The following is a 14380-nucleotide window of genomic DNA, read 5'->3' as shown; positions in this document are numbered from 1 at the left end:
CGCACTTTGACTTCACTTACGTACGTAAAGTTCATGACTGAAGCTCTGTGGGATGATGAGAAGCGCTACGCCAGCTTCTTCTTTATGAAGGAATACAGCACTGAAGTCTTGCGTTTCGTTGCTTTTCCTGTGCTTCGAGTGCTTCTTTGTGTATATGACAAGTAAGGAGCTGTCTTCTGAACTTTCTTCTTTCTTTCGCTCATGTTTTTTTCATACGTATTGGTGTGTAAGTCGTTCCGCCTTCACGCCTTTTCCTTACAGTCGCTACTTTTGAAACAAGCATGTACATATGTATATAAATATGAATGTATGAGATATGTATGCGTTAGCTGTATAAACAATGCAAATAACATCAACAGCATTACGCAAAATATTTATAAATATACACATGCACATATGTAGAAATCAAGTTACATTTCCGCTTGTGCTGTGCATCAATTAGTTTGTTGAAAAGCGAAGAAGATCAAAAATATACTCATATCTCTTAGCTACGCAGTCCTTTCGTACCTTCGGAAGTTATTAATTAATGAGGGTTCAACATAGAACTGTGTTAGGCGGAAATATAAAAGAAAGTCTGCAACAAAAAGTTACAAACATTGCTGTACAAGTAAAAAAAAGTTTAGAGTAAAGAGATAATTACCAAAGAAAGATAGCTTCGTAACCACCATGTGTGATCTGAGAGTGATGCATGATTTGCAAAAGTAATGCCTATAAATTCTAAAACAAAAACTTCTGATGAATGATAAAAAAAATTATAGAGTTGACATTATAATGAGAAGCTGAATGTGGGTCAGCTCGATAAACAAATTGTCAGGAAAACATGCGAATTCTAAATAACTGACAATAAGAGGGATATGGAAAAGTATTACAACTTTTTTCTACTGGCTAAGACTGTGAAATGGTAAAAACTAAAGAAAACATGTGAACATAATAGCGCTATTAATGGCAGCGCTATCTTCAGAGACTGAGGCGAGGACAGCCGATCACGACCTACTGCTGTAGAGCTGCAAGAAATGGCAAACCAAAGATATACAGAAAATCATAAAAAGACAGAAATAAATAAAGTTATAAGAGATAAACCAGTAAAGTTAGTTCGAAGAGCATTTTTACTAAATATTAAACTCACTACTTTTTCACTAAATTAAAAATTGCATTTAGCATATGCGCATTGATCACGTTAGCTTAAGTATACTACGCTTGCTTCGATAACTTTTTAATACTTTGAAAGTATTTTCAAAATGCCAGTCTGACAGAAATCGTCGTCTATATTGGTAAAAAAAAGTGAGACAGTCGAATTTCACACGCAAAATCATGCGACAAAGCGAGGTTCAGATTGTAATCACATGCCAAGTCCACCCACATAGATTGCCCTTAGTTTCGGGATTCGATTACCACATCAAATATAAATCATGGAAGATTTTTTTTATTGTTTTTCATGATATTTTCTAAAAAGGTTTATCACTTTTGCATGCTTTTGAATCAATTGTCGAAGCACTTTTGCTACTCTGATTGAAATATGTCCAAACATGCCTTTGAACGATTTACCGTCTCTTCAGGTGTCGAAAAACGTTGATCTCTTACTTCATTTTTCACGAGCGAGAATAAAAAAAGTCACTTTGAGTGCCCAAAAATGCAGTTATTTCTGTCGATGTGTGAGAGCTAGCATTATCGTGGATATTACTCAATACTAACTGTTCTGCATTGTTCTGTATGGTTGCGACATGCCCAGCTAAAAAAAAAAAAACAGGCAATTACTTGAAAGGCTCATCTTGTAACACCCGTACAGTCGCCTTTTGTTTTTAATTTTCTTGCTCAAACGCGTAAATCCACGAATTGGCACCTGTCATCACTTCATAGACGTGTTTCAAAGTTATGATATTTTTTAACATTTTTCTTGGCCCAACGACACGAGCCCTACTTTAAGCTATTGACAAATTGTGTGGGATTCAACGTGAAAAATTCTTTTCTACAGTCAAATGGTCATGCAGTTTTCGAACACCGCGCATTGTATCAATAGTGTCCGCAACAGGAACTAATTTTGGACGACCTTCGCTCTCGTAGGTCAAAAAGGTCTGAGGAAGCATACCACCAAAAATGTCAGACTTTTCGATTAAATTGTGAATTTCTAGATTGAAACAATAGCGTTGTCAAAACACGAAATATTAAAGGCAACTTACGTAAGTCTATAAAATTATTTCGAAAATTTATTTCAAATCTATTCAAGAATTGATTTAAGTAGAATTCATTCATGAAATTGTAAACTGATATGCCGATTATTATATAATTTAATATCAATATTAGTTAAATTCCTGATTTGCATATAACATGTACTCGCGTCATTTTTATACTCTTGCATCATATTGTTAAAGAGTATAATAGTTTTGTTGACCAAACATTAGCGTGTATTACTTAAAAATAAATTTATTGAGATAGATATAAAAATGATCAGGATGAATAGAGCAATTGATATTTTCGAAATTAAATTTCAACATTTTAGTTTATCACAAATATGAGCGAACAATTGTAAACTGATGTCCTCGCAGAAATCATAAAATTGCTGGTTCTGATAGAATAGGACTGCAACCAAATATGTGCGTGATATTATCAAAAAATTTTGACACTTCTGTTCTCAACAAAAAGTTATTAATTAAGAGTATATTTCTGAAAGAAAAATTTAATTGGTTAGATCATAACTGACTCAGTTATCAGGCTACATTAGCGGCCACACTATAGCTGTTCACTAAATCAGATTTCTTATGCAACGGTTTTTGCCAGCCAATTATGTAGATATACCCGAAATGACATTATATAATCTTCGGCTGAAAATTGGTTCACCTACTAATATTCACCGTAATTTCAATGTACTTCAAATGTGCAACGGTACACGTTTGATAATCAAAAAGATTTCTGGAAACATTATTTCGGGACCCCTTTTGATCGGAAAATTTAATGGAGAAGTGATCTTCTTACCACGTTAGAATGTACGATACAATAAAATTATAACTAAACAAAAGATCCCTGGCTTTGATTCTTGCAAGTTGCAAGTTAAATGTTCGATTGCATCCGAGCTTAGTCTTCCTTACTTGTTAGATTTACTTATTACAAGAATATTTTCTATTTTCGGAGGAAGGATATTGTATTCAAAGTAGATTGAATTTTCAATGCCTAAAAATAACATAATCAAATCTAGGGAGCATTGCTGGGGCATATTTGGTTTACCCGAAATCTTCTTTTACCGATCGCTCGCATTATAGATTATTACTACAATAATGCAATGCTTAAACTCATGTTTTGTCTGTTTACAAAGAAAAATTATTCATAAATCTAAAACATATTTAATGTTTAAACAAATTTCAAACGTTAATTTAGAATAGCCCTTGTCAGATCACCAACCAAGTCCAATTTGATTAGAGTTAAGAGGTCCTTTGTTGTGAGCTCATCAGCTTTGCAGTTCCCGGCGATTCCTGTGACGACCAGGCCACCAAATTAGTATGATATCGAAGTGTACTTATGCTATTACTAGACACAACATGACTTACTTTGAACCTGCGAATAACGAATGCAGTGATCTCATTCTGTGGTCGAATTGAATAAAGCTAAATTTCGAGCCAGTATTTGTACCGTTACTTTAACTACAGACACTTCATCTTAAAAAATACTACAGTGGTCTGGTATACTGAAGCTAAAGTTAATGGATGTACATTTCCTTTCGAAATGAATTCAAAAAAATATCCGATCTGGGCAAATTCGATTTTTTATTGAAGTATGAAGTTTCTTAGGCTAACTGACGCGATGACTCCCAAAATAAAATAGGTTGGACTGTGGGAAACCTTTTTTCAGTATTATACCAATTTATTTGAGTTTGTAAGATTCTAAGGTGCATTTTATACTATACAAAACTTGCATTTTCTTCCTCATTCCACTCTGACCTATCCCCTATTTTCGGTACTCTTTTTGACAGATTTGAAAAACTTGATATATTTTTTATTGCTAGAACTGAACTAAATAAACTCCCTTATAATAATGCTGTTTTGGGACGAAATCGAACATCAATTGCTTCAGAGGTTTATGGTGTGCGATATCTTTCCACGAATTACCCCACTTTACATATACTAGATATAATGATTTTCATTGCAGAATGATATTGGGAATTATTTTACCTTCATTCTTATTTCCTTTAAATGCCCCGTATATTAAATTTAACTTTATTTTAGTTTATATCACATATATTTATTTTAAGTTCATAACGTTGAGCTTAAATTTACGCAACTAAGTAGGTCTACGAGTTAAAATATACATAAAACGATAAGATACCAAATCTTATTGTAATACATTCGGTTTATTATAATAACTCATGTTGAATTTCCTCGGCTTCCATCATCGTTTATACACGTTTATATAAATTACTGCACTAGATATAGAGTACGTTACCATGAATCAACTCATTGTCCAAAATTCTCCTCCTGATGTGTTAGACAGAAGAAAGTGGAGAAATTTTTTAAGCATCTAAAATTAAACAAAATATATTTCTACAAATATATACATAAGTACATATTTTGTATAAAACTTACTTTCTTGTTCAACTTATTGGGCCATCAAAAGTTCTACCTCCGCACAATTAGGCGTTCTCACCACGCAAGCGATTCATCTCAACTTTCCCAATTACGTACAATTTGCCGTTAACTTCAAGCATATCGGTGTTCGGTTTTCTACCCACTTTATGTGGCATGGCATAGCGTAGTTTATCCCAAAATCTGACATCTTGCCAATCCAAGTATGTGTTCATATCCAAATATGCCTTCAATTCCTTATCCAATAACTCACTGTTGATAATTTCACCGTATTTAATCATAATTATGCGCGCACGACCTTCGTTCAACGAGCACTGATGCGCTGTGCGAAACTCCATGCGCGCCCATTCAGACTCGATGAAGTGCTGCGAAAGCACAATGATCGTACGTCGCGACTGTTCGACCGATTCGATGATTTGCTCAGGTATGTAAGCGCCAGCTAGCCAATTGCGTTCGTGCGTACATACACGAAATGGTGGTTCGCCCTGCTCGAGTTGTGGCACTAATAAATGGTTGACAAAGTCAACCTCTTGGTGCGCATAGGAGATGAACGCATCGAACGTTTTATTTTCATCCAGCTCGTATTCCCGGATGCAGCAACGCAATATCTTGTGACCATATAACCAGATTTTAACTTGCAATTTATATTTAAAGAATAATACAATAATAAGAAGGAAAATAATGATGATTAACGCTGCAGTTGTGATAGCTGCAAAAATGTACTGATAACGTTTAACGTTGTCTTCAACTTGACACAATTCGCTCAGGCTTGCCGTTAGGAGAGTAACATTCGGTTTGTTATCACAGCGTAACTGCTCGACATCGGGTATCCGTTGCCGATGTGCACGTACTGTGTAAAGGAGCTGCTGCGAAGCACAGTCGCAAATCCAAGGGTTTGCACTTAGATACAAAGACTGTAGTTTCGTGCTCTCATTGAAAAATACACGCAAAAAATCAGCACATAACGATTTTAAGCGATTATTTCGCAGATCCAAAACCGTCAAATCGGTTGGTAGTTCCAAGAGACTTATGTTGGTGATTTGATTGTTCGAGGCGTAGAGCTTTGAAACGTTGGCGTAGCCGGAGATGATGCTTAGCGGCAAAACAGTGAAATGATTATTGCTAATATCGAGTAACGAACTCGTGAGCAATACCTGCTCGGGACGTGGCAGCTTTTTGATAACGTCGAGTTGTGCGCCAGTGCAATTAATGTGCAACAATTCAGATTTTGTGGAGCAGACACAGTTTCTGGGGCATTGCGCCTGTTGCCAAGTGCACAACTCGTGTCGTCGAAGCTGTGTGAAATTCGTTACTAGATTGGTTGACTTCTCATTACACTGCAGATCATTAAAAAACCTGCTATAGTTATTATTGTAAATCCATGCTAGTTTACAATCGCATTCAATATGGTTACCAGTCAATTTGATTTCGCCTTCACAGTCGTTAGTTGTATTGAGTAAATTTGATAAAGCATATACGTTTGTAATCAAATTCTGTTCCAAGTTAATTTTGAAAGGGCATGTAATGCCGATTTCATAAATCCAATCCATATTAAACCCACTTAGAAGATTGCGACTTAAATTTATTAATTTTAACTTACGCTTGCTTTGGTCGTACTCGTTAGGTTGCAATGAGCTGACATAATTCAGACCTTCCTCTAAATCCGAGGTCATCAACGTATTACTGTAAGGTTAAATGTTTATCCACTATTGCTGGGTCCTTGGCGTAACTCGCGCTGCCCCAAGTCGTTCGCAATTGATTATCGCTTAAGTCTAGCTTATGTAAAAAATTTAACGGTTTGAGAACTTGTATAATATTTGTTGTGTCGTGCAATTGATTGCCTTTGAGTTTCAATTGCCATAACAAAGGCGTTTTCTCGAAAAGTTTAGCACTTAAATATGTTAACGAGTTGTAGCTGAGATCCAGTATTATCAGTTTATTCAGTTTAGCAAATTGATTTGGTAATAACTCCGCAATTCCATTGTGGCTCAAGTTCAGCAAATTCAAATGCGTAAGTGTTGCAAAGACATTTTCGTCCAAAATTTTCATATTATTCCCGGCTAAGTCAAGTTGCCTGAGCGCAACAAGGTTTTGAAAATACTCTTGAGTTAAGTTTTGCAGCGTCATTTTCTGATATAATTTTTTTACTCTAAACGCTTGCAATTGGGTATGTGCAGGAAATGCATCCTTGGGGACAGTTATAATGTCTGCTGATGATTTTATAATTAATTCTATATTTTTTGCTTTATAAAAACGCATAATTGGTTTTGTAGCAATGTGTCTGTTATACCGTGTATGTATATATATTACCGTTGCTTTTTGCTGTGCAAGCATATTCATCTGAATTTGTCGTATCTTGGTATACATAAATTTTTCGGGCGTAAAATCTTTACAATCCCACACTTCAAAGAAACGTGTTTTAAGAAGAATTGACTGAAATTTATGCTCCAGTAGAAAATCAATTTCTGTCGTTTCTCTAAAACAAGTCACATCCATTTCATGACTTTGAGGAATGAACTCTACACTAATCTGGTGAAATTCATTGGTATCAATACAATAAACAACGTAACCACATTTACATGAAAATCCCTCAATTGTGGGGCAATCCCGAAAGTATTCAGAATCATTGGGACATATTCGAGGCTTCAGCAGGGAAGTCTGCGCAAACAGAAATGTGTTGCTTAAAATCAGTAAATTTGCTATTAAGGCGTATATTAAACACATATTTAATAATTTTGTTTAGTTTAAATTTAATTTTTCTAACTGATATTATTTTTATATTTTCGCCTCAATAACTAAGTTCTGCAGACTAACTCACTTGCACTTACTGAAATACTAAATTCTAAATCGCAAACTGAAGCAGATTAAACCATTAAATCATAATTTAATTTCTTATCAAAAATATTTTTAAAACCGCAAATATTGAAAGCACCCGCCGTTATAAACCTATAGTGGTGGTAAAATTACACCTACGAAAAAAAAATATATTTATGAGTAATCGATAATATATCGATACTGAAAAAAGTTGAGTTAAATATGTGGCAACATTTTGCACAAAGTAAGAAAGGTGACGGTTGTTTGTATCTTTAAAGCCAACCGAGAAAGGCACTTAGTTATATATGAAGTCAGATAAAAGAAAATTCGTTAGTTTTGAATTAAACTAAAAGTTGTATCAGCACATTTAGAATGATCAGGTTATTAATTTTATTTTATGTATTAGCAATTTGAAGGTAATTTGATAATGCCACTTTCATAAAAACGTACATGGTCTGGAACCCTCTTTCGTATTGGAAAAAAACTGTAGAAGTTGAAGACCACCAAAAAAGCATTTGCAACATACAGAAACTGGTACTAAAATTATGGTGCCACGGGTCCATACCAATAATATGCAGTGAATGAGTTTAATACAACTTTGAGCTACTTGCGAAGTATTGAGAATGAAACAAGTAAATTATTCACGGAATAAGTACAAGTCTGAGCAGTACTCACTCACAGTGAGAGTTTTGGCTTGTGAGCTGCCTAGCTTATATTGAGCAAATACTCACAAGTATTTGGTTATGAGTTCATAATACTTATGAATTTTTACTTTGGTCTCTGGATATTATGAATCCGACACAGTTATAAGTATACGTATTGTGCGCTAGCCACTTGGACCACTTTAGCCATTTGACCTAAAAAATCCATTACGAAAGTATTCAAAGTAATTATTATGAAACAAGCTTTTTGACATTAGTTTCAATAATGACTACATACATGTATGTAGAATGAAATAAAAATAACGAGATTTTCATATTTTTCGTCCGATTGCGACTAAATTTAGTAGAATGAGTTGGTAAAAGGGTTAAACCGAATTACAACCGCGCCTATTTCCCATATAAAACAATTTAAAATTTCTTTTGATTATTTTATTTTTCAGTACTCAAACCAAGAACCAATAAAATAATATAAAGAAATACAATTTTGCTTTAATAATTCCCGTAAAGTATACTACCTTTCGACCAAACATTCAAATCCATCCTAAATTGCTCAAGGCGCTAGGTACCGAATATGCGGACTTTGGACAGAAAATATAATTCAATGTTTGAGATATGTAAATGAAATTCACATAGAATCCTTTCTTGATTATTAGTAATTCTGTGTTTAAAAAATTGGTTTAAATCGAGTGAATATTACTGAACATGTTTTACTCCATAACCAATATTATTTTTGTGCCTAAAAGAGATACAATTGGGCCCAAAAACTAGACCTCCCCTACTGTAACCAGCATCAGGATTTTTGAACGTCCGGCTCCATAGATTGGTGATTGTATGTGAGGTAACTTAATGAAACCAAGGGAACATTGTTTTACATGTTACGTTGATAATGGATAAATTCGGGTAGTTTTTACCCGAACACCCGTATATTTCATATAATGATTTCTGTTTTTCTAACAAATACTTTGCCGAATTTACTGGCGTAGAAAACCGCTTACGCGGTTATAGCCGAGTTAACACAACAGCACGCCAGTGGTTTATTCTTTTGCAATGTGCGCCATTTGGAGATTCCAAGCGCAGCCAGGTCCTTCAACACCTGGTCTTTCCAACGGAGTGGAGGTCTTTCCTCCTCCTGTGTTTCCTTCTGCGTCGAATACTTTCAGAGCTAAAGTTTTTTCACATCCATTTCGGACAAAGTGACTTAGCCAGCGTAGACGCTAGTCTTTATATTCCGTTGCACTATGTCAATGTCGTCGTATATATCATACAGCGCATCCTTCCATCGAATGGCCCCTGCACTATATAGCAGGACAGCTAATGAGTGACTTATAGAGTTTTGTTTTTGTTTTTCGAGAGAAGAATTTACTTCTCAATTGCCTAATCAGTCCAAAGTAGTATCTGTTGGCACGAGATATTCTGCGCTAGATTTGAAGGCTTAACGTTGGTTGTTGGTGTTTATCCTGGTTCCAAGATAGGCGAAATTATCTACGATTTCAAAGTTATGACTGTCAACAGTGGCGTGAGAGCCAAGTCGGGAGTGCGACGGCTGTTTGTTTGATGACATCAGATATTTCGTCTGCCCTCGTTTCACTACCAGACCATTTTGCTTTGCTTGCTTGTCCATTCTGAGAGAGCAAAGGGCGGGCTCGGCAGTTAAAAAAAAAATACGAGTTCGTAGATTGATAAATTAAGATATAAAATTGTAATTTGGCACAGAGAACGCAGTAGCAAGGGGCACCTGCGGAAAAAAAATTGAAAAAGTCGGCTTGGGCACGAGGTCTAATAAGTTCAATGCGCATATCTTTTAAACCACTAAAGCTAAAACAACCAAATTTGTTCACCTAACCTATAAGAACTCCTACCGACAATACATATAACGGCACCCTCATATAACGGTTCTGTAAAAAACTAATAAAAGCGCAATAAATCAAACACTAATTATGCTAGAGACATTAAATTTTACCTCAGAGATGGTATAAGAAGTCTTTATGGCAGCCAGTATGTGGAATTGTACAATGGGTGTGACACCACCTACTTTTGTTGAAATCACAGATCTCGGGACCCGACCAAACTGATTCGTCTGTACTAAGGTCGTAATATTCTCCTTACATTCCTAATGTCATACTATGAAAAATGTGCGAGATGAGACTACAACGCCTACTTCCATATAATAATTTTTAATTCCACTTGATTCTTTAACTTTCCAGTAAATAAATAAAGAAGTTATTAATATAACGGAATACATTTTTTTGCTAATATTTCCTTATGACCAAAAATTGTCCAAATCCAAAACTCTTCAAGCCTCTAGGTGCCGAATAATTGAGCCCCAGTATATATAGTTTTACCTTTTAATAAAATCGATTAACGTGTGAGATATATAATTCTTAATTAATAGTTCCGTGTTGCAAAAAGTGTATTTAATTTGGTCAATGTTTCTCTGAGCCCACTCATACCTAAGATAAAGATTTTCGAGCTTCCAGGTGACTTTATGCTGGATATATTGGCCAATATTTGAATTATCTCCACGAAAATTTCAAAAAAATGTTTAACTCATCATTTATATTAAATAAATAAAATGGGTGAAAACTTGACTTAGTCCAAGCTGGACTGCTCTATATGATTGGTTTTAGTTTCTGGCAGTTTAATAGTATGCGGTATGGGAAAAAGATAAAATCGGGTCGATACAATACAAACTCCCATACATGTATTGATTTTTCGTTTTTCTACCAAACCTTATGTGTCTGTCAGTGTATGAGTTATAAAGGGTGATTTTTTAAGAGCTTGATAACTTTTTTTAAAAAAAAACGCATAAAATTTGCAAAATCTCATCGGTTCTTTATTTGAAACGTTAGATTGGTTCATGACATTTACTTTTTGAAGATAATTTCATTTAAATGTTGACCGCGGCTGCGTCTTAGGTGGGTCTGTCGGAAAGTCCCAATTTTGGGCAACTTTTTTCGAGCATTTCGGCCGGAATAGCCCGAATTTCTTCGGAAATGTTGTCTTCCAAAGCTGGAATAGTTGCAGGGCTTATTTCTGTAGACTTTAGACTTGACGTAGCCCCACAAAAAATAGTCTAAAGGCGTTAAATCGCATGATCTTGGTGGCCAACTTACGGGTCCATTTCTTGAGATGAATTGTTGTCCGAAGTTTTCCCTCAAAATGGCCATAGAATCGCGAGCTGTGTGGCATGTAGCGCCATCTTGTTGAAACCACATGTCAACCAAGTTCAGTTCTTCCATTTTTGGCAACAAAAAGTTTGTTAGCATCGAACGATAGCGATCGCCATTCACCGTAATGTTGCGTCCAACAGCATCTTTGAAAAAATACGGTCCAATGATTCCACCAGCGTACAAACCACACCAAAACAGTGCATTTTTCGGGATGCCATGGGCAGTTCTTGCACGGCTTCTGGTTGCTCTTCTTCACCCCAAATGCGGCAATTTTGCTTATTTTACGTAGCCATTCAACCATTTCAACCAGAAATGAGCCTCATCGCTGAACAAAATTTGTCGATAAAAAAGCGGATTTTCACATTTCGAACCGAACACTGATTTTGGTAATAAAATTCAATGATTTGCAAGCGTTGCTCGTTAGTAAGTCTATTCATGATGAAATGTCAAAGCATACTGAGCATCTTTCTCTTTGACACCATGTCTGAAATCCCACGTGATCTGTCAAATACTAATGCATGAAAAATCCTAACCTCAAAAAAATCACCCGTTATTTAATATATGTATATATAAAAATTGCTTGAATTTCGATCCTCTGGTTTGACTATGTCTTCCTTACTTTTTGGATTTACTTATTACAAGAATAATTCTCATATTTAGAGCGTATATAGTATACAAAAGTAGATTGGGACTGTAAATGCCTAACAATAACTTAACAAAATCTCGTATCGAATCGAACGAGTATTTGTACCGCAACTTTAACTACAGATACTTCTGCTTAAAAAATACTACAGTGGGTCTGGTATCTGAAGCTAAAAGTTAATGGATGTACATTTCCTTTCGAAATGAATTCAAAAAAATGTCCGATCTGGACCAAATTCGATTTTTTAATGAAGTATGAAGCTATTTCAGCAAACTGACTCGAAAACTTCCAGTAATAGAACAGATTGGAGACCTTGTGGCAAACTTTTTTTTCAGTATTATACCAATTTATTCGAGTTTGTAGGATTCAAAGGTTTAATTTTAACTCTGCAAAATTTGCATTTGCTGTCCATCATTCTTCTCCGGCCTATCCCCTACTTTCGGTGCCTTTTTTAATCAGATTTGTAAAACTTGGTATATTTTTTATTTGTAGAACTGATCTTAATAAATTCCATAGTGCTGTTCTGGGACGAAATCGAACATCAAATGCTTCAGAGTTTTATGGTAAGCAATATCTTTCCACGACTTACCCCACTTTAACATTTACTAGATATAATGATTTTCATTGCAGAATGAAACTGGGATCTCTTTTACTTTCATTATTTATTTCCTTTAAATGCCACGTATATTAAATTTAACTCTATTTCAGTTTACGTCACATACATATATTTCACTTAAGCTCATAACGTTGAGCTTAAACTTACGCAATTAAGTCCACGACTTCTAATATACATAAGATGATAAAATACCAAATCTTATTGTAATACATTCGGTTTATTAGAATAAGGTATGTTGAATTGAACTGTTTTAATAAAGGATTTTGGAAACTCCTGAAGTTATTTCCTAGGCTTCCATCATCGGTTATACAAGGTTATTATTTACTGCACTGGATATAGAGTATGTTCACATGAATCAACTCGTTGGCCAAGATTCTCCTCCTGATATGTTAGACAGAAGAGTGGAGAGTTATTTTTAAGCATCTAAAATTAAACATAATATATTTCTACAAATATATACATAAGTACATATTTTGTATAAAACTTACTTTCTTGTTCAACTTATTGGGCCATCAAAAGTTCTACCTCCGCACAATTTAAGCGTTCGCACCACGCAAACGATTCATCTCAACTTGCCCCATTACATACAATCTGATGTTAACTTCAAGCACATCATCGGTGTTCTGTTTTCTACCCACTTTATGTGGCATGGCATAACGTAGTTTATCCCAGAATCTGGCATCTTGCTAATCCAAGTATGTGTTCATATCCAAAAACTCACTGTTGATAATTTCACCGTATTTAATCATAATTATGCGCTCACGGCCTTCGTTCAACGAGCACTGCTGCACTATGCGAACACAACGCGCGCCCATTCAGATTCGATGAAGTGCTGCGAGAGCACAATGATCGTGCGTCGCGACTGATCGACCGATTCGATGATTTGTTCAGGTATATAAGCGCCAGCTAGCCAATTGCGTTCGTGCGTACATACACAAAATGGTGGTTTGCCCTGCTCGAGTTTTGGCAGTAATATGTGGTTGACAAAGTCAGCCTCTTGGTGCGCATAAGAGATGAACGCATCGAACGTTTTATTCTCATCCAGCTCGTATTCCCGAATGCAACAACGCAATATCTTGTGACCAAATAACCAGAATTTAACTTGCAATTTATATTTAAAGAATAATACAATAATAAGAAGGAAAATAATGATGATTAACGCTGCAGTTGTGATAGCTGCAATCATGTACTGATAACGTTTAAACGGCTGTCCTCAGTTTGGCACAATTCGCTCAGGCTTGCTGTTAGGAGAGTAACATTCGGTTTGTTATCACAGCGCAAGTGTTCGACATCGGGTATGCGGTGACGATGTGCATGTACGGAGTAGAGTAGCTGACTGTGCAGAACAGTCGCAAGCCCAGGGGTTCGCACTGAGATACAGAGACTGTAGTTTCGTGCTCTGATTGAGAAATACACGCAAAACATCAGCACATAACGATTTTTAAGCGATTATTTCGTAGATCCAAAACCGTCAAATTGGTTGGTAGTTCGCAAGAGACTTATGTTGGTGATTTGATTGTTTCGCGGCGTAGAGCTTTGAAACGTTGGCGTAGCCGAAGATGGTGCTTAGCGGCAGAACAGTGAAACGATTATTGCTAATATCGAAGTAACGAACTCATGAGCAATACCTGCTCGGGACGTGGGAGCTCTTGCCATAACGTCGAGTTGTGCGCCTGTGCAATTGATGTGCAACAATTTAAGACTTTGTGAAACACACACAGTTTCTGGGGCATTGCACCGGTTGCCAAGCGCACAAACTCGTGTCCCCGAAGCTGTGTGAAATTCCTTAGTAGATTGGTTGACTTCTGTTTACACTGGCAGATCGCTGAAAAAACCGGCTATTTAGTTATTGTTGTAAATCCATGCTAGTTTACAATCGCATTCGATATGGTTGCCAGTCATTA

The 14380-nt window shown here is 35.8% G+C and overlaps 3 protein-coding genes across 3 annotated transcripts in view; 1 reads left to right on the top strand and 2 right to left on the bottom strand.

The window, feature by feature from the left end:
- Positions 1-14380, top strand: part of LOC105229162 (ATPase inhibitor, mitochondrial) — a 576424-nt gene that overhangs the window by 232591 nt on the left and 329453 nt on the right. The gene's annotated exons all lie outside the window — the stretch shown is intronic.
- On the bottom strand, positions 4619-6121 carry LOC125777652 (protein toll-like). The gene has a single exon (XM_049452748.1). It carries the CDS (start codon positions 6119-6121, stop codon positions 4619-4621), a length of 1503 nt encoding a protein of 500 aa, XP_049308705.1.
- On the bottom strand, positions 6252-6698 carry LOC125777651 (phospholipase A2 inhibitor-like). The gene has a single exon (XM_049452747.1). The coding sequence runs from the start codon at positions 6696-6698 to the stop codon at positions 6252-6254; it is 447 nt and encodes a 148-aa protein (XP_049308704.1).

The sequence above is a fragment of the Bactrocera dorsalis genome, chromosome 3, assembly GCF_023373825.1.
Source record: "Bactrocera dorsalis isolate Fly_Bdor chromosome 3, ASM2337382v1, whole genome shotgun sequence".
Lineage (NCBI taxonomy): Eukaryota > Metazoa > Arthropoda > Insecta > Diptera > Tephritidae > Bactrocera > Bactrocera dorsalis.
Note: the sequence above shows the minus strand (reverse complement) of the source record. Positions and strands in the feature narration are given on the sequence as shown.

Coding starts and splice junctions, on each gene's coding strand:
- LOC125777652 (XM_049452748.1), bottom strand. CDS start 6,121: ATGGATTGGATTTATGAAATCGGCATTACATGCCCTTTCAAAATTAAC.
- LOC125777651 (XM_049452747.1), bottom strand. CDS start 6,698: ATGACGCTGCAAAACTTAACTCAAGAGTATTTTCAAAACCTTGTTGCG.